At 47.8% G+C, this 27007-nt stretch overlaps 1 protein-coding gene across 1 annotated transcript; it reads left to right on the forward strand.

The window, feature by feature from the left end:
- The first annotated feature begins 22323 nt into the window (after window positions 1–22323).
- LOC119273337 lies at window positions 22324–23220 on the forward strand. The gene is made up of 2 exons (XM_037554530.1): window positions 22324–22560; window positions 22808–23220. The coding sequence occupies exons 1-2, from the start codon at window positions 22413–22415 to the stop codon at window positions 23062–23064; spliced, it is 405 nt and encodes a 134-aa protein (XP_037410427.1). The 5' UTR covers window positions 22324–22412; the 3' UTR covers window positions 23065–23220.
- Window positions 23221–27007: the final 3787 nt, after the last annotated feature.

A 27007-nucleotide genomic window follows, 5' to 3' on the forward strand; every position in this document is an offset into this window, starting at 1 on the left:
TTGATACTGAATTAGCAATATTGTTGGCTGATGGTGTGCAACCGATTTCGATACTTCATTAGCAGTTCCCTCTGCTGGGAGGGTGTGTAGTGTAGGCGGTGAATATAATGTTTCTCTAAAAAGCAAATCCAACTAGCCAGTGCTAATTTTTTTTAATGATCTATGTTGTGAGGAGCTAATAATGCTGAAAGTATGAAAAACTGTCATGAGTGGACATGAAATGCATGTGGATGCTGTGGTAAAGGAATCATTAGGAATAGTAGGTGGCTCCAGAAGTCCAGTTTGTATTGCATTTCAACATCTATTTCTCAGTGATAAACCAACAGGAAGATCTTATGATCTTGATCACAACAGCATGCCGGTTGAAGCAAAGCAAGCATCAAGAGGAGAGGAAAACCCATAAAATGCATCGCCATCCAGGAAGAATCTCCATCCGATGGCTGTAGTAAGCTGCAGAAGATGAAGTAATTGTGCTAGCCACTGTTAAGGATGGGAGACGGCGCAAGAGATGCGTGATGAAAATGCAGGCATTGTTTGTGTGACAGGCATTGTTTGTGTCATGTGGCCGTGGCAGCTTCCTACCAAAGATTGTGCTTGCTAGCTGCGGGCCAACACTTGCACTCAGACCACAGATTGAACACAAGGCTATTGTTTACTGAGCTCGAGAGTGCAAATGCTTGCTGGTACTGTTTGTTAGATCACATGTGTGTGTACGTAGTATGCCTGTGTATGTGTACGCGTAGAGTACATGTGATCGTGTGCGTGAGTTAGTGGCGCACGATCACCAGTAGTGGCGCACGATCTTTCACTGGAGGTCTCTGTAAACTGTATATATACCCCAGCCGATGAGCTAATCAAAGTGCGTTGAAACTCATAGCTAAACCTCCTCTTATCATGGTATCAGAAACCGGCGATCGGAACAATCCCTTTGCTCCGGCCGGCGATCCCGTTTCCGCCGCTATGGGTGACAGCCCTCCTTCCTCCCCTGCCGCTGATGGCTCCGGCGCCCCTGTCGCCGTTGCTCCGGCCTCTGCCCTCCCGCCCGCTCGCTCTGTCGCTAGCGTTCCTGTCATTGCGGCCGCTCCGACGCCGCCTCTGACCACCGTCTCCCTGGCGGTTCTGCAGACCATCGACATCCGCCGCCATGTCCCATCACCCTCGATCTGCTCGCCGGCAACTACGCGCAGTGGCGCCGCCACTTCGACACGGCGATCGGCATGTTTGGCCTCCGCGATCACGTGGACGCCGAGGCCGTCCCGCGCTTCGACGACCCTGACTGGGCGATGGTGGATCACGCCGTCGTTCACTGGCTGAACACCACCGTCGTCCCCGACCTCCTGGACGCCGTCATGGCGGAAGACAACACCGCCCTCACCGTCTGGACGGCGATCGACAGCATTTTTCACGACAACCAACTCGCCCGCGCCGTCTACGTCGACGCTGAGTATCATGCCGTGGTGCAGGGCGATCTGACGATCATGCAGTACTGTACTAAGTTGAAGACGTACGCTGATCAGCTCCGCGATCTGGGCCAGCCGGTGTCCGAGCCGCGCCAGGTCTTCCATCTTCTCCATGGGCTCAACCGCCAGTTCCATGGCGCCATCCCCCACATCACGTCGCAGTCGCCGCTGCCCTCGCTTCTTCAGACACGCTCCTTCCTGCTTCTCGAGGAGCATCGGGCTGAGCAGACCGCGGGTCTTCAGGGCGTCCATGCGCTCTTCGCCGGGCGCGGAGCTGCTTCGCCCTCACCACCCGCTGCACCCCCTACTGCGCCTGACGCCACCAGTGGCGGGCGTGCGCGTGGTGGCCGCGGGCGCGGCAACGGCACGGGCGGCGCCCCGTCGCCGACTGCCCCTCCTACTCGCGCACCTGGACTCCCTGCTCCGGCGCCCGGCACCAACTCGTGGACTGGCCTCGTCCAGGCCTGGCCCATGCCGAGGCGTGCACCAGGGTCTGGTGTGCTTGGCCCCCGTCCCGGAACGCCGCCTCAACAAGCCATGTACGCTGCGCCGTTCCCTGCTGCACCTGGCGGCTACGGCTACGGCTACGCTCCGTCGCCCGGTCAGGCGTCGCCGTACGGCTACGGCCCGCCCCCTGGAGCGCCTACGCAGCAACACCAGCAGCCCCTGGCCATGGCCTTCCTCCAGGCGGCCCTCCAAAGCGCAACCGCTGGTCCCTCGTCGTCGGGCAGTACCTCTGACTGGTACTTGGACTCCGGCGCGGCCTCGCATATGGCGAACAACCCCGGTAACCTCCACTCCGTTCACCCTCCTACCTCTCCTTCCCATATCATCGTTGGTAGCGGTGAACATCTCCCCATCACTCATGTTGGTACTGGCTCCATAATCTCTGGCACTTCTCCCATTCAGCTTCGTAATGTTCTTGTTGCTCCGTCCTTGATCAAAAACCTTCTGTCTGTTCGTCAGCTTTGCCGAGACAACCCTGTTTCCGTAGAGTTTGACTTCTTTGGTTTCTCTGTTTAGGACCTCCGGACTCGCACGGTGATTCTCCGATGTAATTCCACGGGCGATCTGTATCGGTGGCGTCTGCACCGTCGCTGTCCTCCCTCCCGTTCGCTGGCGTGGTCACCACCGAGCTTCTTCACCAGCGTCTTGGGCATCCAGGGGAGGCGTCGCTCCATCTGCTGGCTTCGCAGCTGCCCTTTACCTTTGCCAAGTCTGCGCCTCACCACTGTCATGGCTGCCGAGTGGGCAAACACACTCGTTTATCTTTTTCTTCTTCTATCAGTAGCACATATTTCCCTTTCCAGCTCTTGCATTTGGATGTATGGACGTCACCAGTTGCTAGTGTTTCTGGCTATCAATTCTACTTGATTATACTCGATGATTATACACATTATGTCTGGACATTCCCACTGAAAAACAAGTCTGATGTTCCCCCAATTCTGCGTGATTTCTTGGCTTATGCTGGTACGCAGTTTCAGCTCCCCGTTTTCTCTCTTCAGACTGACAATGGGAGGGAATTCGATAGTGTTTCAGTTCGCTCACTCCTCTCTGCGCACGGCTGTGTCCTCCGCCTCTCTTGCCCCTACACGAGCCAGCAGAACGGCAAGGCAGAGCGCGTGCTACGTACCCTGAATGACAGTATGCGCGCGCTCCTCTTCCACGCATCGATGCCGCCGCGGTTCTGGGCTGAAGCCCTGAACACCGCCACCTACCTACAGAACATGCGCCCATGTCATGCTACTGCCCCTCGCTCTCCTCATGAGCTCCTCCTAGGTGTCGCGCCTGACTACAGTCTGTTGCGTGTCTTCGGTTGCTTATGTTATCCTAACACTGCTGCCACTGCGCGCCACAAGCTTGCTGCTCGCTCTGTAGCCTGTGTATTTCTTGGGTATCCTTCAGATCACCGTGGCTATCGCTGCTTCAATCCTCAATCCCGCCGCGTCCTCACCTCGCGCCATGTCGTGTTCCATGAAGACGTCTTCCCCTTTGCTCATCGCACCACTCCCCCGCCTGAGCCGCCCCTGCCCTTGCCTGCTACTGCGCCTCTAATTCTGCAGGTGCCCGCGTCGAGCTCTGTTGCCGCGCCTCCCTCTGTTTTACAGCAGGGATCGCAGGCTGCCGTGCCCTCTTCATCGAACGGCTCCCGTTCCGTCGCGCCCTCCTCGGATTCGAACAGGACCGTCGGATCTGGCACAGACGAATCCCGCGCCCGCTCGCACAGCGGTTGTTCAAGCTCCACCGCCCCTTCTTCATCGGACGGCTGTGGCTCCTCGGCGCCCACTCCTTCACCCGCTGCCCCGACTGCTCCGGCAGGGCCTGCTCCGCCGCGTCGGATGATCACACGTGCATAGACGGGGATCGTCCGTCCCAATCCACGCTACTACGACGCCGCCACTGCCTCCACTACTACTGTGCTCTCTCCGCTTCCCAGCTCTGTTCGCGTCGCCGTGCGTGACCCGAACTGGCTGGCCGCCATGCGTGAAGAGTACGGCGCTCTCGTCCACAACCACACCTTGGATCTGGTGCCTCGTCCTCCCGGCGCTAACTTGATCACTAGTAACACTACAAGAAATATGTCAACTTATGACCACCACTATTGGTCACTGAATGGTCAGAAATTTCCATTTATGACCTTTTTGTGACCAAAAACATAAGGTCAAAAGCTGGGCATCGTAAACTGACTATAGCGACCTTTCTTCTGGAATGGTCGCAAACGTTTATGACCAAAATAAGTCCACTGTGGCGTTTTGGTCACTAGCAACCTCCCCAGGCCACGTAGGCATCCAGCGTGGCAAGCTGATGTGGCACAAGATTCAGCCCGATCCAATTCGGTTTTCTACATGGGCCTAGCCCAAGAATTCGGCCTTTCTATATTTTTTCATGTGAATTTTTTTTCAGCTTCATGGACCAAGCCCAACATTGCAGCCTTTTTATTTTTGGCTCATGGCCTTTTTGTCTCAACAGTTTCATTTTTTTTCTTTTTTTATAAATTAGGTTCACTAGTCAGGTGGGTCCCCATTGCCAGGTTCTAGTACTGGGTCCTAGCCATCAGGGCAATATTCTTCATTTTTTTATTTCACGCAAATAAATACCTGGTATTTAAATTGGCACACAGAAAACACACGAAATACTTCAAATATTATCAACCATCAAAGTGCTACATCATATAACACACATACAAATGTGATTAGCGTCAAGTTTATAATCAGATAACAAGCTCCACAATAGGAGCAATTTACATCAACGTTAGTCAGATGAAATCCTATGCACGACTCACTAGGCGACCATAGTCAACTGGGCCACCTTCGCTACACTAGAATAGCAATAGAACAATCATCATGCCTTCGGCCGTCGCCCTGTTACATGAATCAGAAGAGAAGAATTAAAACACTAGAGCCAATATATTATGAACAGACATATTATATAAATATATTATAATGTTCAAAAAAGTTTTATTGTAAACGCATAGTTCTGGTCAACAACACTAACAATTTCAGATCAGATTCTGGAACTACCACTAGGAATTCAGTAAACTGTATGGAGGTTCAAAATGTTTTATACTATAATAAAGAGTTTTATTGATTAATGATATTTCTGGTTCAACAAACAGTTTAAGATCCAGTTCTACATAGGGTACTGTGTCAAGATCGCAGCTTCATGTTCATGCTTGCTAGTATGTGTCAAGAGAAACCCTGAACCTGAAAGCTCAGGCTATTGCTTATTTTGTTACTGTGTGGTAAGTACTACTAAGATCAAAATGCATTCAAGGGAGCATAAAAGCCATCCCCATTTGAAGCATGTATAGTCTACAGAGATACTAACAGGTGAACAGACAGCCCCTAGAAATTGGCTAACTACTTCTACTGTACAATATGCAGTCTACAGTGATACTAACTACTTCTACTGTATAATCACAGTCTGCAGTCACTAAATAAATAAGCTACTGAAACTACTGTTGTTGTTATAATCACAGTCCAGTTAAATTTGTGCTACTACTGCTGTTATAAAACTACTGAAACTACTCATGCAACAATTAGCATGAGATACAAGCAGCACTAAGCACCAAGATTACTACACCAAGTCAAATTTAAGCTACTGAAAAATGGTGGAAGATTCATGACAAGAATAACAGTAGCAGAAGCTTCATGTGCTAAAATACTGAAGCTTCATGTGCAAAATTACTCAAGCTTTATGTGCAAAATTAACTGTAGGTGCTGAAGCTATTCCAAAATTATCACAAAATTTAAGCTATCATCCTGCTGCAGAAATAGCCACCGTCCAGGCCCCCGTCATCCGCCAGTCTGCCGCCAAGCTCCAGCCCCTCCAGCAGTGACCACAAGGGCCTCCTATACAACATCATGAGAACAGTCAAGGACTGCAACATCCAGGTAACAACAAAGTTCAGCACAATAAAATAGAGCAACAGATCCATGCTATCAGACTGAGAGTCTATCATACTAACAGCACATGCTATCTTCATGCCCTATCATAACAGTTCATAATAAGTATGAAATGCAAGAATACATAATATTGCAATTTATTCCGCTATAGCCTATCATGTTCAAACAGTGGCTCCCAAGAGTCCAGGTTCTTAGTTCATTGATCTGATGGGAGGGTAAGATCAAGGCCATGTCAGTATGTCACCTTGTCTGCTAAGCAGATATGCATCTCCCTTCAACTAGAGTGGACAAACAAACAGCGAGATGATGGCACATGGCAGTGCCAGGAGGTGCAACATTTATTGCAAATGGTGGAAATGAAAAAAATTGGCACTGTCATGTGCAAGATTAAGTAATTCTTTGACAAAAAAGGTGCAGGTTGAGTAATCCTATCACAAAACAGGATTCAAATCTTCAACAGAGGCACCAGTCGCAACACTTTGAGTGTATTCATTTTGAAATTCAAAACAATATGTGAAGGCAATAACCGAAGCTGGTTAGCGAAAACACATAGATTTGGTTCCAGTTATTGAGAATAAGCTATCGGGCAGGGTATAGACACCTCTAAGAGACAAATAAATACATGATTAACTAGAACACCTAGCTATCAGTACTAACTAGTCAACTAGCAAGAGTATCGCCAGGAACCCCATCTGATTCACCACAGCATACTACCATTCCCAGCGACCAAACCAATTTACCGAAATGCAAAGTCTTAAACAGAAGGCAACAGATCAACTTATCGGTGGCCAGCAAGAGGGCGCCCATAAAGGCGAGCTGAGCTCTCCCATGCGTGCGATGGTTGCAGGCAGGAGGTCATTCATGTGGGGGAGGGGATAGAACGCAAATCCTCCAGACGGGTGCTGGTGGTAGGCGATGGAGGAGGTCGTCGGGTGCCTCGTGCGTCCAGGCGACGACGGCAACCTTGGTGAGCCGCCATCACCAGCATGCATGGACCTATGCCCATCAGCCGCGCGAGTGCGCTGGAGGTCGCAGCCAGATCGAGGGCTTGACGACGACCTGCGTGAGGAAGAAAAACAAATCGGGCATGTGTGAGCAACATCCAGATCGAATCAAAAGGAGAAGAGAGGAGGGCGAGTGAAGACCTTGTTGACGAGTTCCATGGTGTCGAGCGCGCGTGACGAGGGCGCGGATCCGGAAGCAACACGGCGGATCTGCACCCTTCCCCGCCGAGGCCCTGCACGCGCGCAAAAACAACGAACACCCGTCAGCCTCCGCCACCATACCGCCGCATGCAGAATCGACGGGCGTGAGGCACCGCTCACCTTGGAGAAGGGCGCGGTGTAGAGGAGCGCCGCCGCGAGCGCCGCCGCCACAGCTAGCAGTGCCAGTCCCCATCCGGGCGTGGCTGGCGACGGGAAGCTGTGGCGGTGTCGATCTGGATTGCATCGAGATCTAAGGGAGGGAGAGGGCGGCGGCTGTGGGTGTGCGGAATCCGGGAGAGTAAGTGGAAGGAGAGCCGGAGGAGGTGGGGATCCGGCTCATGGAGGAGAGCGAGTGGAGGTTGACGGCGGTGTTGGGCGGAATCGATGGGGGCGGCGGCTCATGGAGGAGAGCGAGTGGAGGAGGGCGTGGCGGCTCATGCGCGGTCGTCGGAGGCGCTGCGGAGCTCGTCGCCTCGCGAGCCGCAGGGCGCGGCGGCCGCTGCTGAGGGGCGCGGGGAGGGCGGGCTTGCTGGAGCTTGTGGTGAGGAGCCGGGGACGGCGGTGGGATTGGAGATGAATCGCGGGGGAGCTCGAGTGGATCTCCAGCCAGCGGGATTGGAGAGGAATTAGGGGAGAGAGAGGAGTGGTGTGTGGTGGGGCTGGAGGTGGAGGTGAAGGCCACGCGGAGGCGGACGGCGGCGGATCTGAGGGAGGGAGAGGGGAGACGGTGGGAGACAGAGGCGAGGCGGAGAGGGAAGGACGGTGGCGGTGGCAATCTAGAAAGGAGGAGGTGGCGGCTGTGATCTGGAAGGGAGGAGGAGTGGTGTGCGGGGGAGAGAGGGGCTAGGGTTCGTTGCACGGGGGAGAGGGGAGAGGATTTGAGGGGGGAGGGAGAGAAAGAAAGAAAGAATGGAGGCGGGGGGTGGGTGGAAAATGTCCATGAGGACAGACCTAGGGTTTCGGCTCGGGTGGGTTTGGGCCGTTGGATCCGGAAGCATCCGACGGTGGTTGATGCGTGATCCGCGTGATATGCTCATGGTCCAATCAGAACGCAGCAAACCATTTGATGACCTTATGACCAATATAAATTGGTCGTGATCGATTCAAGATAAAAAAATTCATTCCATTTTTCAGTGCTCAAAATGAGTATTTTTGTGAAAGTCCTATCAAATATTTGTTCAAATGATTCCATATTTCGCACAAGTTTGCATCTTGGAATGGCAAACAATATTGACAAAGGGAGTTTTCATTTTCTTTGGACGAAAAAATCATTTTCCATTTTTCGAGTGCCTAAAAGGAGGTTTTTTTTGTGAAGAACCTATAATATATTTGTTGCAAAATTGGACCGAATCATTTTTCTAAAATACTAGGCCATATTTCATGCACAATTGACCAAATGGTTGGGTGTAAAAAGTTTTGATCCACCTCTCGTGAAAAAGACAAATTTTCGCTGGTTCAGTTGGAAGCGGGTCAAATTTGAACTGTAGCTGCCTTCTAGTTTGCTCTTTATTTTTACCAAAAATCATTTCTAGGTACATAAGTATCTATTTTATCATAGAAACACCAAAAAAATTCCAAGATTCAACAACTAGCTAGGAACGGTCATTCCCGCCGTTTTGACCGCATTTTGAAACGGGCATAAAAAATTCAAAAAAATGAAAAAAATGGAAAACCTTCGCATTGTGTCATCATATGTGACCAAGTTTCCAGGAAAAATAATAAACTTGTAATACGACAATTATTTTAAAAAAGTGTTATCAGAAACGAGCTATCACGTGTGGAGATCAATAGCTTTCAAGCCAAATGATCAATCTTATGGCCACATTCATGGCATAGTTTGTTCAAATGATCTCATATTGTGCACAAGGGTGCATATTGGAATGGCAAACAATGTTGCCTAAGAAAGTTTTCATTTTCGTTGCACGGAAAATTCATTTTCCATTTTTCGAGTGCTCGAAATGAGGTTTTTTTGTGAAGGACCTACCATATATTTGTTGCAAAATTGTACCAAATCATTTTTATAAAATATTAGGACATATTTAATGCAAAATTGATAAAATGGTTGGGTGTCAAAAGTTTTGATCCACCTCTGGTGAAAAAGACAAATTCCCGCCGATTCAGTTGGAAGCGGGTCAAATTTGAACTGCAGCTGCCTCATAGTTTGCTATTTATTTTTTCCAAAAATCATTTCTAGGTACGTAAGTATTTATTTAATCAGAGAAACACCAAAAGTTTTCCAAGATTCAACCATTAGCTAGGAACGGTCAAGCCCGCCGTTTTGACCGCATTTTGAAACAGGCATAAAAAATTCAAAAAAAATCAAAAAATTGGAAAACCTTCGCATTGTGTCATCATATGTGACCAAGTTTCCAGGAAAAATAATAAACTTGTAATACGACAATTATTTTAAAAAAGTGTTCTCAGAAACGAGCTATCACGTGTGGAGATCAATGGCTTTCAAGCCAAATGATCAATCTTATGGCCACATTCATGGCATAGTTTGTTCAAATGATCTCATATTGTGCACAAGGGTGCATATTGGAATGGCAAACAATGTTGCCTAAGAAAGTTTTCATTTTCGTTGCACGGAAAATTCATTTCTCATTTTTCGAGTGCTCAAAATGAGGTTTTTTTGTGAAGGACCTACCATATATTTGTTGCAAAATTGTACCAAATCATTTTTATAAAATATTAGGACATATTTAATGCACAATTGACAAAATGGTTGGGTGTCAAAAGTTTTGATCCACCTCTGGTGAAAAAGACAAATTCCCGCCGATTCAGTTGGAAGCGGGTCAAATTTGAACTGCAGCTGCCTCATAGTTTGCTATTTATTTTTTCCAAAAATCACTTCTAGGTACGTAAGTATCTATTTAATCAGCGAAACACCAAAAGTTTTCCAAGATTCAACCACTAGCTAGGAACGGTTAAGCCCGCTGTTTTGACCGCATTTTGAAACGGGCATAAAAAATTCAAAAAAAGTCAAAAAATTGGAAAACCTTCGCATTGTGTCATTATATGTGACCAAGTTTCCAGGAAAAATAATAAACTTGTAATACGGTAATTATTTAAAAAAATGTTCTCAGAAATGAGCTATCAAGTGTGAAGATTCATGGCTTTCAAGCCAAATGATCAATCTTATGGCCACATTCATGGCATAGTTTGTTCAAATGATCTCATATTATGCACAAGGGTGCATATTGGAATGGCAAACAATGTTGCCTAAGGAAGTTTTTATTTTCTTTGGACGAAAAAACCATTTTCCATTTTCTGAGTGCCTGAAATGAGTTTTTTTTGTGAAGGACCTACCATATATTTGTTGCAAAATTGGACCTAATCAATTTTCTAAAATACTAGTCCATATTTAATGCACAATTGACAAAATGGTTGGGTGTCAAAATTTTTGATCCACCTCTGGTGAAAAAGACAAATTCCCGTCGATTCAGCTGGAAGCGGGTCAAATTTGAACAACAGCTGCCTCATAGTTTGCTCTTTATTTTTTCCAAATATCATTTCAAGGTAAATAGGTATCTATTTAATCATAGAAACACCAAAAAAATTCCAAGATTTAACCACTAGCTACGAACTGTCATTCCCGCCGTTTTGACGACATTTTAAAACGGGCATAAAAAATTCAAAAAAACTCAAAAAATTGGGAAACCTTCGCATTGTGTCACTATATATGACCAAGTTCCCAGGAAAAATAACAAACTTGTAATACGCCAATTATTTTAAAAAAGTGTTCTCAGAAACGAGCTATCACGTGTGGAGATAAATGGCTTTCAAGCCAAATGATCAATCTTATGGCCACATTCATGGCATAGTTTGTTCAAATGATCTCATATTGTGCACAAGGGTTCATATTGGAATGGCAAACAATGTTGCCTAAGGAAGTTTTCATTTTCGTTGGACGAAAAAACCATTTTCCATTTTTCGAGTGCGCGAAAAGAGGTTTTTTTGTGAAGGAACTACCAAATAATTGTTGCAAAATTGGACCAAATCATTTTTATAAAATACTAGGCCATATTTAATGAACAATTGACAAAATGGTTGGGAGTAAAAATTTTTGATTCACCTCTCGTGAAAAAGACAAATTTCTGCCGATTCAGTTGGAAGCGGGTCAAATTTGAACTGCAGCTGCCTCATAGTTTACTATTTATTTTTTGCAAAAATCATTTCTAGTTACATAAGGACCTATTTAATCATAAATACATGGTTTGGTGGCGATACGTCAAGGTTTGGGCGGTGGCCGAGGGCCCCAACTCTAGAGCGCGTAAACTCGCAATCCCGTCGCGTGGTCACCGCGTGACCGTAATGTTGCCATGTGTTCTGGGTGGCCTAGGCATGTCTAGTGGGTTGGGCACTTCCCAGGTTGGTGCTAGGAAGAAAATTAGAACATAAGATTCTCATTAGGAGACCGATCGATACTCAAACATGAATTAGCAACCAAGTGATTGATTAGCGGCACGGGAAATGCACATGGCCAATGGGCGTGAGTTTTGGCTGAGGATGATCATCTACTAAGGAGAATGTCTTCACAAATTTTTAGCTCAAAAGGAGGATCCTAGGTGGTACTTGCTTTGCAAAGTACCACGCTGGACAAAAATATGAATGTTGAAGCTGGGCTCAAAATAATGAATGGAGTGAGCTAAAATTTTGTGGAGGATGGTTATTTGGGCATAGGAAAGCATTGCAGAAAATTGATACCATTTTTACATGCCAAAGTTGTACTTCCTTCACAATGCTCTTCTATGGATAGAAACTTGGGAAAACTAGTGAGAGAGATTGGATGAATGAAATGAGCTCAAAATTGGTGTAGGTAAGTTACTTAAGTATGGTCATGCGCTGGTAAATTTTCAGATCATTTGGGTAAGCCTAGCTAGTACTTACTTCACAAAGCTTCTCTCAAGGTAGAAACTTTGGAAATTTCCCGAGAAAGATTTACTAGGAAAATTGAGCTGAATATTATCATGTGGCAATGATTTGGGTATGGAAGAGTGCCCGAAAAGTTTGAGGGTAATAGGAGGGGTCTATATAACACTTGCTTTGCAACGTGCCAATTTGGCCATAAAATATAAATTGAACCTGGGCTCACATAGATGACTTGACTGAGCTGCAATTTGGAGGAGGGTGATAATTTGGGCATATGAAGGAACTGTATAAATTTCATGTCATTTAGAGATATAAAAAAGGTACTTCCTTCACAATGCTTCTAGGTGGACAAAAACTTTGGAAATTTGCCGAGGAAGATTTGCTAGGAAAATGGAGCTGAATTTTGTCATGCGGTAATGATTTGGATAGGAAAGAGTGCCCAAAAATTCCAAGGGCAATCAAGAATATATAAATAGCACTTCCTTCATAAAGTGTTGTTGTGAACAAAATAGGAAAATGAATATTCTTGAATTAGTTTTGAACTAGGCAAGGAAGGATTTTTACATATTTGATGAAGATATGCCCCAAAGAATTTATGAGATTTTTTTGGGAATTTTGGGAATGATAGAAATATAAATTGCTTCACAACCTAGGGCAAAAACTGCCACATGGACATGACACATAGGCAAAACTGATGAGATGGCGCCTAGTCATCACAACCCACCACAATCTACAAGGCTATGACCATCTATATTGGTCATTAACAACTAGAAATAAGGCAGCGGACAAGCACTGTTTGCTTTGTGACCATTTCGTGTAAGGAAATTACGACCTTTCTGACCAAAATGGTCCCAATGGTTTAGGGTTTGGAGCCCCCTGAATAGCTTTTGACCAATTGGTCTAAAATGTTCATAAATTTATGACCAATTCTTCGAGGGTCACTGACAGAAGGTCATAAGTTGACATATTTCTTGTAGTGTAAATGGGTGTTCAAGCATAAGTTGCATGCTGACGGGACGCTCGACCGCTATAAGGCCAGGTGGGTGGTGCGCGGTTTCCGTCAGCGTGCCGGCGTCGACTACGGCAAGACCTTCTCGCCGGTCGTCAAGCCTGCAACCATCCGCACCGTCCTCACCATTGCTGCATCGCGCCGCTGGCCTGTCAACCAGCTCGACGTGAAGAATGCCTTTCTGCACGGCACGCTCGCGGAGGAGGTGTACTGCCATCAGCCCGCCGGCTTCGTCGACGCCGATCGTCCCAACCACGTCTGCGCCTGGCCAAATCTCTCTATGGCTTGAAACTGGCCCCACGCGCCTGGTTCCTGCGGTTCGCCGACTTCCTCAAGACGATCGGCTTCACCAGCACGCACTCCGACTCGTCTTTGTTCGTCTACACGCACGGCGACGACATGACCTTCCTCCTCCTGTATGTCGACGATATCGTGCTCAGCGCCTCCATGGCGGGGCTCCTCGCGCGCGTCATCGCCCGTCTCACCGGCGAGTTCGCCATGAAGGATCTCGGCTTCTTCCTCTGTCAGCGCCAGTACGCTGAGGACGTGCTCGATCGTGCTGGCATGGACACCTGCAAGCCGTCTCCGACGCCCATCGACACCAAGGGCAAGCTACCACATGCTGATGGGCCGCGGGTCGACGATCCCTCCGACTACCGCAGCATCGCCGGTGCGCTGCAGTACCTCACCATCACCTGCCCCGAGTTGGCCTACGCGGTGCAACAGATCTGCCTTCATATGCATGAACCTCGCGTCTGTCACCAGAACCTGATCAAGCGCGTGCTCCGATATGTGCGTGGCACTCCGTCGCTCGGGCTGCACCTGCGTGCCTCGGCGCGCCTGGACTTGCGCGCTTTCACTGACGCCGACTGGGCCGGCTGCCCCGACACCCGTCGCTCGACCTCCGGCTTCTGCATCTACCTCGGGGACGCCCTCGTCTCCTGGTCGTCCAAACGCCAGGCCATCGTCTCGCGCTCCAGCGCCAAGGCGGAGTACCGTGGCGTCGCTAATGCCGTTGCCGAATGTGTCTGGCTACGCCAACTCCTCGGTGAACTCTGCGCTTCGTGACCACGGCGACTCTGGTCTTCTGCGACAATGTTTCCTCAGTCTACCTCTCGGCGAATCCAGTGCATCACCAACGCATCAAGCATGTGGAGCTGGACATCCACTTCGTCCGCGAGCGCGTCGCGCTTGGCGAGTTCCATGTCCTTCACATCCCCAGGAAGCAGCAGCTGGCTGATGTCATGACCAAAGGTCTGCCCAAGGACGTTTTCCTCCAGTTCAGGTCCAGTCTTTGCGTCGACACGGCCGACGACACGACTGTGGGGGGTGTTAGACCACATGTGTGTGTGTATGTAGTATGCCTGTATATGTGTATGCGTAGAGTACATGTGATCATGTGCGTGAGTTAGTGGCGCACGATCACCAGTAGTGGCGCACGATCTCTCCCTGGAGGTCTTTGTAAACTGTATATATGCCCCAGCCGATGAGCTAATCAAAGTGCGTTGAAACTCATAGCTAAACCCCCTCTTATCACTGTTGAATCAGACTGGACAGCAGTTGCTCCTGAGACAACCAGAGCTGGACAAACCTTGTGGCAGGTTCTCTATTCAGCGCTTGATGCATCGCACTACATATTATTATCGGGCTTAAAATTAGTAGAGAACCATGCAGCCGGCGCATGCAGTGATGTATGCGTGTGAATGTGCAGTTCAAGATGGCAATTGGGGCCCCGAAACTTTTACCCTATTAGGGGACGGGGACGGGCGACTTTCTATCCCCGCGGGGCTGCTCGTGGGTACATTATGAAACCCGATATCTTTCACGGGTTTAAACCCGTTTGATTACTACCCGAACCGAAACCGGACAAAACCCGCCAAAATACGTTATTTAGCATGCACCTATCCATCTTGACTCAACTGGCCCAAAGCCACATTGCCCGAGCAGCTGAGCCCCACAGCGTCGAGGCCCTGGAGTACAAACCAACCCCACGCTCGGTCGCTACAGTGTCGCTCGCTCTTCAAGCCTCTCTCTCCCGCCCAACATAACACCTAAACCTAAACCTAGGTCCCCCAACCGTCGCCTGCTGCTGTAATATGCTCATGTTTTTCTTTCAAATATTGTTGTTTTCATTGACTGCTCGTGGGGACGGGTTCCCCATGAGTTTTGAAAACCCGACGGGTTTAGGGGACGGGCAAAAACTTAACCCCGCGCACGTTGATGGGGACGGGGACGGGTTTGCGATTTTCTCGTGGGGATGGGTTTGGGCAAGCAAAACCCGATGGGTTTCGTCCCGTTGCCATCTTGATGTGCAGTAGTAGTATTCTTGCCCAAGACTACTAATGGAGAAGCGCTTGATCACATGGCCTCGTCTTCAGGTTCATGAGCTGTTAGTGGTGACTGGTACTAGCTAGGGTAGCAAAAACGGACGTGTTCTTCTCCTGCTTAGCAGATACTGAATTCTTGCAGACCATGTGCAAGCGCCGATGCCCTCTCATGGTAGTGTGCACTCATTCCCGGTACCTCACAATCCTAAGTACGCCTACAGACACCCTTTTCTTTTTGACGCAAGTAGCTATACCCATTGAAGTGTGACTAGTGGCGGAATCATCGAGGAACGTGTGTCTGCTCTGTTCTCCGAGCATACATATAGCCCGCTATCTTCTCCTGGCCATAAAGTCAGTGAAGGTAATGTAGGATGGCATAGCGTATTGTGCATGTTTGGTTGGTCGTTTTGAATGGATCACGCGACACTGCATTTATTTATACGAAGCAAGAATCAAGAGGCGCAAAATCTATGACCTTCGAGCATTTCAAATCTCATCGTTCTGGAGGCACATACCTTATAATCGTGGACATGTCTGCATTAAGGATCCGCGGTGTAGATATTACTCCCTCTCTTACGGTTTAAAGGGCTCAACTACAAAATATCCTCCCAGGACAGATGATGAGTGGCAGAATGAATTTTGTAGTTTGCAAAAGTAACCAAATTAAACCAACACATTAGTTTGCAGCATGCATGCGTGACCACTAAATAAACAGAAATAGTCACATGCATTGTTGAATTTTTTTTAATCCTTGCATGCAGAGTTTTTATGTACCTTATATAATCTAAACAAGTGATATCGAGAAATAAAAATGCTACTAACAAACCAAAAAAAACAAAAAAAATGAGATATGCCCTTTAAACCGAAAGAGAGGGATTTTTTTGGAAATGGAGGCGTACCCCCGGCCTCTGCATCATAATGATGCATACAACCATCTTATTAAAAAAGTCTCGAAATAGCACAAAGTCATAAAAGTATTATAGCTCGCAAGCGGAGCGAAGCAAAGAAATGAAAAGTACATGCTCAAAATTACAACCGGTAAGGCAATGTAAAGGATAAGCTCCCTAGACTCCTATCATATTATACGACCGCCATCTGAACCGATTGAATATAGGAGTGAGTAAGGACCACCTACGGATCCATGTGGTAGCTCTGAAGATGACGTGTAAGAAAGATAAAGTGTTTTGTCTGTCAAAAATCATATCATTTCTACAGTTCCATATAGCTCAAAGAAGCGCACATATTCCAATCCGAATACGAGCTGCAGTAATATGCTCAACCTCAGCTAACCAAGTTCCAAAAAACGATTCAACGTCAATTGGGGGATTAATGTTAAAGGTTATATGGATCCTTCTCAAAAGCAATTTGGCTAGTAGGCACTCAAGGAATAGATGTTGTATTGTTTCATCATGATCACAAAACAACAACGTGAACTACCTACCCATCGCCTCTTTATTAAGTTATCCTTAGTGGGGATTACTTGCTTGTGAACGAACCACATAAATATTTTAATACGTAAGGGCACCTTAACCTTCCAAATATGTAACGATCTCGAGATTGGGCCAGAACTAATCAGATCCATGTAGAAAGATTTCACCGTAAATATCCCATTTCTAGCTAACTTTCAGTGCTTCGAATCCGGTTGGTCGGATAATTGAACGTCTATCAATCTCCGAACCAAGTGCATCCAGATAGAAAAAGAGGGATTATAGCCTATCTAGACCACATGGCTCTTATTTTAATAATATGATATGATATAACATAATATAGTAGACATAAATCACACACTGGTGGATCTTCTCATGCATACCACTCATCAAAGGTACTCATTGATAAAGGACAGTCCACAGCGCCAAGACAACAAGCGTCAACACGATCGTGATCTAGAAGCTATTCACACATGTCGCCCCATGATGATTACTCATCTTGACATAGACCAACGAGTCGATCAGAGAGTGACCACGCTAGGACGTCCATTAATGTTGCCCATAGGAGCTGGTAGCCTGGTACCGCATGTCGGTACTCACCTATAGGTCACGCTAGGTGTCGACTAGTGTATATGGATATTCACGACTCACGAACACAATGCACACGAGGAATACCAGCCCCATGGTGCCAAAGAACTTCTGGCAACACCAAGAGAAGGTCAAGGGTAGCGTCCCCGACCAGTGTTATCCGCAATGGGGTAGGACCTGGAGACAATGTTGTCTGAATCGATGTCTTGTCTTGCCACACCAGTGTGCCGATCCCCAATACCTCACAATCACAACACTACACATGTTCTTTTTGAGTGAAGTATGTGGCTACCTTTGTGAGATTAGTGCCAGGATCACTAAGAAACGTGTCTGCTCTGACATATATAGCCCGTGATGATTTGTTGGCCGTGAAATCAGGGAAGTTAAAGGGGGTCAGCATGGTGGCATGTGCTTTGTTCGCTTGGTCATTATAAGGATCATGCGAGTCTCTGCAATTGATGTGTGACTAGTGGTGGAATCACTGAGAAACGTGTCTCTATTCTCCGAGCATACATATAGTCTGCGATGTTTTGCTAACCGTAAACTCACTGAAGGTAAAGTAGGATGACATGGCGCATCGTGCTTGTTTGATTGGTCATTTTAAATGGACTGTGCGGCACTTCATTTATTTATACGAAGCAAGAATCAAGAGGCGCAAAATCTATGACCTTCGAGCATTTCAAATCTCGTTGTTCTTGAGGCACATACCTTATAATCGTGGACATGTGAAGCTGGTGAAGCGATCCTCCCCTCCCTCCCCTCCCGCGTCGCTCTCGCGAGTGACCGGGGGGAACCCTATCCGCTGCGGCCCGACCCCCCTCTCCGCTGCTCCCCTCGCCGCCGCCTAGGGATGCCATCAGGTGAAGCCCGACCGGCGACGGCAGCGGGGCCTCTTCTCCCTCCCTCGTGCTATGCGGCTGGCACGAGGCGGCCGGTTGAGCGGGGGCGCCGGGCTATGGCGGGGCCGGTAGCGTGCTCGGTGTTCGACGGTGGGTTGCCTGGTGGGGATGCGCCGGCGAGTGGTGGGCTCGTATGTAGTGTGGCTGCCGCGGGGGATCCATATCTGGGCGGTGGCGTGCTGGCGCGGATCCAACCCGATCCACCCGGATTCGGCTCCTGGATGGTAGCGGGCGGCACGAGGCGTTGGCAGAGGTCCGTCTTGACCTCTGCGTGGGGTGGTCTACAGCGGCGCGGTTCATCAGGCCAGGGTGGTTCGTCTGCGTCGGGCTCGGGTGAGCTTCCTCCCTCTTCTATGGATTCAGCGACGGGCTCGTCAGACCGGGGTGGCTCCATGGTGTGGTGTGGGTGCGCGCGAGGCCTACTGGAGGTGGCAGGGGACTTCGGGAAGGGGCCAGGGTGCCCCCTCCGTTGCATCCGGCAGCTGCTTCGGGTGGCCGCGGGAGTTCCCCTGGCCCAGATCTGACCGCCAAGGCCATCGACCATGCCAAGGTGTCAGCTTTGGGGTGGAAGGGGACCTTCCGCTTCGTTTCGGTCGGCCGCGTCGCTTTGGTGTGTCCTGGTTGAGGGTGGGGCTCGGATGCCGTGGCGGCAGCCCGGCTGGTGGTAGCCGGGGTGCTCATGGGCGGAGCACGCGGCTCGGGCGCTATCCGGTCACCATGGCAGTGTGAGCAGCTTGTTGAGCAGGGTGGGTCGTTCAATGCTAGCGTTGCAGCTGTCCGTAACCCAATCCGGTGACGGTGAGTGTTGGCCGGGGTGAAAACCCATTCTGCCTTGCTAGGCCGACGGCGGTGGCGTTTTGTCGTCGTCCCCTTCTTGAAGGCGTCGTCACGGCATCTCATTTGTTGCCGGAGTTCTCCGAGATAAACCCTAATCAGTGGATTGGGCGGTGGCGATGCGATGGTGTCGATCCCTTGCTGAAGGCGCCGCTTTGGAGCTCATTGTTCGTCTTACATGGCTTCTCCTCTTGGCGGTGGGTCGCCCAGGGTTGAGGGCCCCGAAAACTTCGTAGTAGTGCTTATTGTTTTCATCTGATGATTGCTAGGATTTTGTTCGGGTAGTGTTGCTGTTTTCAGCGTCTTTGTATCCAACCTTGGGTGTAATGATTTTGTGTCTCCTTGAAGAGGAAAATCCTTCTTGTTTAAAGAACACTTATAGCTACTGCTCAAATGTTATAATTCATAACACGTTTAGGGTCTGACAAAACAATTGTGCACACTCATTTTTGTTATGCGTTGTTATTTCACGAAGGAAGTCCTTCCCTGGCCGTGAAATTCATTCTGTGTTGTTCCTGAACTGATTTTTTTGGAGTAGTTATTATTGAACTACTATTGTTTCTTTTTTCACTTAGAAGAAGGAACTTGCAGACGAATGTGAGCCGAACCCAGCGCCCCAGCCCAGCTCAAGTCAGACTTGCATCCATTTCCATTCTGCCGAAAGACCTAACACTCCACTCTCCCCTAAAAAAGACACCTAACACTCCACTCCACTCCCACCTCCCCTCCGCCGCAACCACCCACCAGCACCAGCCAGTCAGCCACAGCCGGCGACCATAGCGGAGGACGCCTCTCCTCGGCAACCTCCCAGATGAGATCGTGATATGGGAGATCCTCGTCCGCCTCGACCCCAAATCCCTCCTCCGCTGCCGCGCCGTCCGCCACGCCTGGCGCTGTGCCACCTCCAACCGCTGCTTCCTCCTCGGCTCAAACAAACCCTTGTTCTGCATTATTTCTTCATGGCACTAGAAGGTTATGCTGTGGACGCTTCACCTTTCATTTGACGGCTGTTGAGTGACGTGGTGCTTCTTAATGGCCTGGTCCCCATGAGCTGCAATGTCTGTGTTTGATCGACTATGAGCCTGCTGATTTCTTCTTTTTGTGTTGATGTATAAAATGTTATGATTGAAGTGACTGTTATGTGGTTTCATGAAATGTATGCTTGTTTCGACACCCTTTCAGGATGATGTTTCAACTGCTTTTGTCGATGCTAAAATTACCAAGCCATTTTGCTGTCCTTTTGAAGTATTTTTCATGTCTCTATTTTCTTGGGCTGAGTACTTGCTTTATTCTGTTCATTTAGTGGTCTTCTCAGTGCTTGGTATTTAGCTTTGTGCCTCATATCACTATTTCTTGAACCGAAGAATTTATTTTACCTTTGGATCCAGTGGTCTTCAGAATAGTCAATTATTAGTATGTTTCTTGTTTGTACCCCTTGTTGTGGCTAACATTGAGAAGATGCAGATTTTCCTCTCTGCTGAAGAGGTATAAAGAATGAGATTTTAGGTTAGGTTCCAATGTCATATTCTGGCCATTTGCCCAAGAGCTAATAATTCAGAGAAACGATGGAGATGGTTAGGTAGGCCTTATGGAAACTAAGCTAACCACTATAGCGAGATTTGGAATTGGTTGTAGTAGTAGTATTCTAGAAAAGACTGGTACCGCAACCTGGAAATCAGTGAACATCTTATTACATTTTTCTGTTGCACGGTTTGCAATTATTATCTCTTATTATTTCAATTCAGCTGTTAACCACTTTGGATGAAGGCTTCATGCAATGTTTGTAGCACAAGTGGTCTTAATAACTTCAGCTGTGCTTTGCGTACCAAACGTTTTGCTTGAGCCAACCGTAAATGTCCCCTAAAATTTTATGCCATCTGGAACAGTCCTGATGTGGAGGGCATGTGCGGGTCGCTGCAGGGCACGCACAGAGACGTCTGCCCGCCTTCGATGAGGTCACCTTGCTGCACGGACGGAAACCTATGCTAGCTATCTCAATTATTCGGTTATTTTCTTGCCGATCTGATTGCCTAATCCAGAATAATATATCGAGCTTAATTATATGTGTACTTGTCAAGCTTTTTCTGTCTGCAACCTACTCTTTGAACACGTCTAAGTTGAATGTGAAAGTTGCCTGTCAGACTTGTCCTGCGCCAGTGCGCCTGATTAAGAGCAATGTTGTTCGCCAGTACCTGTTTGTCTGATTAGATGTGCATTCCTACTTTACCTCTTGTTTACAACTTTAATATATATCTTCAGGTAATAAAAATACGCTCAACCTTTTAGAAGCTTGTGTTTGTGAACAAAACTGTACGCTGGATGCAGGTGATTCTGCACCTTCGTTTTGCAATTTGTTCTTTGTTTGGATTTCGGTGTTAATTACTGCAGAAAATTCAGCTAGATGGGTCTGGTAGATCCAGATGTGTACATGCTACTTTTGCTATGAAACAAAATGGTTTAGAACTCAATCTCTACAGCTCAAAATGTTCGTGTAATGCGGCAACAGTAAGCTTTCAGAGAACTGTAGTTGATTGTAACATGATCGATTCAGTTGCTTTTGGGTTTGCTTCTGCAGAGGACAGTAGTTGAAAGCAACAGTAAGCATGCAGAGAACAGAATTCTGCTTCTGCGATTGAACCTTTGAACATACACCGTGCCTCGTGTTCCCTGTGGGCTTTGCTACTTTTGCAAGTATATTTGCTTACTGGTGATCTATGGAACTGATTTATGCTGCAGCCAGACTTAGAAAAGGTATGAGTGTACTGTTTCATCAATTTTTGTAATGCTCCTGGGCGTCTATGCTTCACCCTTTGTAACCCTTCTGTAATTTGTTCCTTGTTGGATTTTTGGGTATTGCTACATAAACACAATTTTGTTGCATAGTTGTTAAAAACTTAAGTTGTGCTTTTCAGATATAAGTTGCAGTCTTGCAGATGCTTCGCATACAAATGCTCCGAACACGGCATGTTTTTGTTGTTTCTAGATGGGTCCAGTAGATTCACACGATTAGTTTTGCCGTGCAGGTGTTGTACTTCACATTTACTATAATGCATTGATTGGATCATACTATGAAACAAAGGTGGTTTTGAACTGAACTCAATCTTGAGAGCTCAAAAACGTTTGTGTGATACTGCAACAGTAAGCATGCAGAGAACAGTAGTTGAAATGAAAGTAAGATAGACGAGTGGATGAGCTATTGAATGGCAGGTACATGCACAACTACACTTCTCACCCTAACTCTATAAATACTTCTTCACCCCCAACTGCTGCATCAAGTCTGGGTTCCTTCTGATTGAGTTGGGAAACTGTAGTTTACCATTCAGCAGCAGTTTATCTTCTTTTTATCTTACCGGTTCAGAAGTTTATCTTGGCGAGATGGACCCGCATGGGCCTGGAGGAGGACCGGGTTGGGGAGGCCCTGCAGGGTTGGACCCAGGAGGGTGGGGTCCGGTTCCACCTGGCGGGCCTGGGTTTCCTGGTGGCCCTGGCCCTGGTTTCTGGGGGCCTGAGTTCGGTGGATTCTTCGGATCCTGGTAAGTTGAATTCTCAGCTTACTGATGGAGGTCATCAGTTCAATCAGTTAGATTGTCAACTGTTCTCCCTTCTAAAAAATCAGTCTATCTCTAAGAAATCAGTCTATTCGCTCGGTAGATGATTAGTGGTTCGGGGATCAAGTATAATATTTTCAGCACCAACTACTAGTAGTTTAATTTTGAACTCTGAATCTCTTTTGTTGTACACGGATACATCTGAAGCTCTGGATGAACGCTTCTTCTGCAGCTTCTACCTCATGTGCTGCTGCTGCCTGCTCCAAGATTGCTGCGGTCCTTTGTTCGGACACCCGGGCCCTGGCGCTCAGCTGCCTCCTTTCTGATAGCCTGTGGAGCTGCGGGTCATATCGACCACAAGAAACAACGCACTTGAGAACAATTTCTAGACTAAGTATCCACGGAAGAACACAATTGTGTGAAGATATTGCATCTTGGGAGTTCCCTTTGCTACTATGTAAAAGCATACTTATTGTCTTAGTAGTATAAATCCTGGAGATCATTATTTCAGTCCTAGTTTTCATATCCTCACGAGCTGCAATGTCTGAGTTGGATCAGCATCTGCATGAACATGTTGACTTCTTCTTTTTGTGTTGATGTATAAAAAGTTATGTTCAGAAGTGACTGTTATGTGGTTGCATTAAATATTTGCTTGTTTCGATACCCTTTCAGGATGAAGTGACTAACCGCTTCGTTTGATGCTAAAATGAGCTCGCTTTTGACGTATGCTTTTCTGGTTGTGTGAAAATATATGCTAGTTTTCATACCATTTTGCTCTGCTTTTGAAGTATTTTTCAATTGATCCGCTTTATTCTATTTATCTGCTTGTCTTCTCAGTACTACTCCCTCCGTTCCAAAATAGATGACTCAACTTTGTACTAACTTTGTACAAAGTTGAGTCATCTATTCTGGAACAGAGGGAGTACTTGTTATTTATCTAGGGGCCTTCCTAATAGTTCATTCTTTTTAGTGTGTTTCCAGTTTGTACCTTTTGTTGTAGCTGGTTAAATTCAATGCTTCCATATTGCATCATAATGCATTTCTGGGAGCTGAATGCCTTGGGACCATTTTCTGCATGATGATAGGTTGGAACATTTTTATCTATTGCAGGATTTCGACATGTTTTACTCTAACAAATGATTCCAAATCTTCTTGATTTCTTGCTTAAATAATGAGAATTTAGGTTAGGTTCCAATGGCATATTCTGCCCCTTTTCCCAGGAGCTAATAATTCAGAGAAATGATGGAGATGGTTAGGTAGGACTTGTGGAAACTAAGCTCACCACTATAGCGAGAATTAGAAATGATTGTAGTAGCATTCTTCTAGAAAAGACTGGTACCGCAACCTGAAAATCTATGAACAGCTTATTACATTTTTTTTCTGTTGCACAGTTTGCAAATATCATCTCTTGTTATTTCAATTTAGCCGTTAACCATTTTGGATAAAGGCTTCATACGATGTTTGTAGCACAATTGCTCTTAATAAATTCAGCTGTGCTTTTTTGCATACTCCCTCCTTCCATCTATATAGGGCCTAATACATTTTTCGAGGCTAAGTTTGACCAAATGTTAGAGCAATAATATATGACATGCAACTTACACAAAGTACATCGTCAAATTCGTATGTGAAATGAGCTTTCAATGATATAATTTTCACATTATGCATGCCATGTACTATTAATCTTGTCAATAGTCAAACGCGGTCTTGAAAAACGCATTAGGCCCTATATAGATGGAAGGAGGGAGTACCAAAGTTTTTGCTTCAGTCAACCATAAATGCCCCTGAAAAATTGATGCGTCCTGGAGCTGTGCTGGTGTGGAGGGCGTGTACGGATCGCTGTGGGGCACGCACAGAGGCGTCTGCCCGCTTTCGACAAGGTCAGCTTGCTGCACGGACGAAAACCTATGCTAGCTATCTCAATTATTCAGCTATTTTCTTGCTGGTCAGAGTATATCAAGCTTAACTATGGGCCTGTTCGGAACTCCTCCAACTTCACAAAACTCCCCAAATCCAGCTTCTGTTCTCAGCTTCTCACTACATGTCAAGCTTGGTCTGTCTGCAACCTACTCTTTGAACACCTCTAAGTTGCATGTGAAAGTTGCCTGGCTGACTTGTTGTGCGCCTGATTGGGAACGAAGCTGTTCAACCAGTAGTTGTTTGTATGATTTACATTTACAACTCTGTTATATATCTTCGGTCTCAACTTTTTAGAAGCTTCTGTTTGTAACAAACATAAGATAAATGGACAAAACTGTACGTTGGTCCTGCAATTTGTTTGTTGTTGGATTTCGGTGTTGCTTCAGAAAAATCAGCTAGATGGGTCTGCTAGATTCAGATGTCCACATACTATTTTTGCTATGAAACAAAGTGGTTTAGAACTCAATCTCTAGTGCTCAAATTGTCCCCGTAATGCTGCATGCAGTAGTTAGCAGAAAACAGTAGTTGAAATGGAAGATAGACCAGTGGGTGAGCCATTGAACAGAAGGTACATGCACAACTACCAGTTCTCACTCTACCTCTATAAATTCTTCTTCACCACAAACTGCTGCACCAAGTCTCGGTTTGTTCTTTCTGATTGAGTTGTGAAGCTCTAGTTTACTATTCAGCATCAGTTTAGCTTCTTTTTCAATTTAGTAGGAGCAATTCAGGGTAGGTTAGATCCGCATGGGCCTGGAGGACCGGGCTGGCACTACCAGAAAAACTGGGGTTGCCGACGGCCAAATCTATGCCGACAGCCCCCGTCGGCATCTATGGACCTATACCGACGGCCAAGGATAGGCCATAGGCGTAGAATAGCCGTCGGCATACATCCATCTATGCCGACGGGGCCGTCGGCATAGACGAGGCCGTCGGGACCGCCCGAGATACGCCTACGGGGCCCGTCGGCATAGGACAGGCCGTCGGCATAGCCCGGGCCCCCCTGCCCGGTCAGCGCTGACCATTTGACGGCGTTGACCCTACGCCGACGGGCGGTAACGGCGGTCGTCGGCATATCTGTGGCAGAGGTATGCCTACGGCACAGCCGTCAACATAGGCCCCTCTGCCACATCATCGATCCGTGTGCCACGCCACGTCATTGATCCGTGGGACAACCTCCGTGTGTGCACAGATATGCCGACGGCCTTGCCGTCGACATACGTGTATTTTACTTTATTTTTTTATTTTTACTTTGTTTTGTTATTTTTACTTTATTTTAGTTTTTTTTTGCATAAGATAATTATGCCTTATCTAAAAAAACATACCCGATGGTATATCGATTGCCCCCCGTTATGAACGTCGCTATCGCCATGTCATGGAGGGGGGAAACGGTCGACACGGAAGAAATTCTGGTTGGTGGGGGGATTCGGGGTGTAGCTATGTCACCGAAACATCGCACGGGTCCCGATGCATATGTGAAAGTGTTCATGCATGCGTAGACGCCCGTCTTGGGGCTCCGGGGTGTGCCCCCCCTCACGGACGGCGCCGCCGCCGGCACCTGGAGGGGGGAAAACGGACGCGTCGGGTCTACACGGAGGGGATCTTGCTGTGGGTCTGGCCCGGATGTTGCTCCAAAGTGTTCCTATGGGCTGACCTAACACAACCGGGTGGGGAGGTCCACTGGTCAAAGCCCGTCCGTGCAAAGTCAAAGGGCTAGATCCCGTGGTCAAACGCTACAGGGTTAGGCGGGACGGGGGCACTGGGGGGGAGGGTAGCAATGCCACCGGAGCGTCGCACCGGGCCCTCATACATGCGGGGTGGTGTGGTGGCCTGTTCGAAGAGGCGGGACGCGTCTCCGGGGCGTGGCCCCCCCTCACGGACGGCGATGACACGGTAGTAGACGTTCTGCGGTAACGATGCGGCGTCAATATTACTAAATACTCGGAGCGCGATAAAATCTTGAGTTTTTTGCACGACGTGGGCACATGTGCTATAGGAACGATGGTATTTTTTCATAATTTTTGGTGATGGAGAAGTATCCAAAAAATTCCCTCTACGCGGATTGCCCTTCGCGCGTCTACGGCTGTGCCCGGCGGCCTCCGGGGGCTAGCATGCCGCCAAATCTTGCGTAGGCGGCCTCTCACAAGTCTGGAAGTGTTGTGGCGGTTGCAAACGCCCGGCACGCATGTCCGGGGTGTGCCCCCCTCACGGACGGCGCCGACGCCGGCACCTGGAGGGGGGAAACGGACGCGTCGGGTCTACACGGAGGGGATCTTGCTGTGGGTCTGTCCCGGATGTTGCTCCAAAGTGTTCCTATGGGCTGACCTAACACAATCGGGTGGGGAGGTCCACTGGTCAAAGCCCGTCCGTGCAAAGTCAAAGGGCTAGATCCCGTGGTAAAACGCTACAGGGGACGGGGGCACTGGGGGGTAGCAATGCCACCAGAGCATCGCATCGGGCCCTCATACATGCAGGGTGGTGTGGTGGCATGTCCGATGAGGCGGGATGCGTCTCC

Source organism: Triticum dicoccoides, chromosome 3A (genome assembly GCF_002162155.2).
Source record: "Triticum dicoccoides isolate Atlit2015 ecotype Zavitan chromosome 3A, WEW_v2.0, whole genome shotgun sequence".
Lineage (NCBI taxonomy): Eukaryota > Viridiplantae > Streptophyta > Magnoliopsida > Poales > Poaceae > Triticum > Triticum dicoccoides.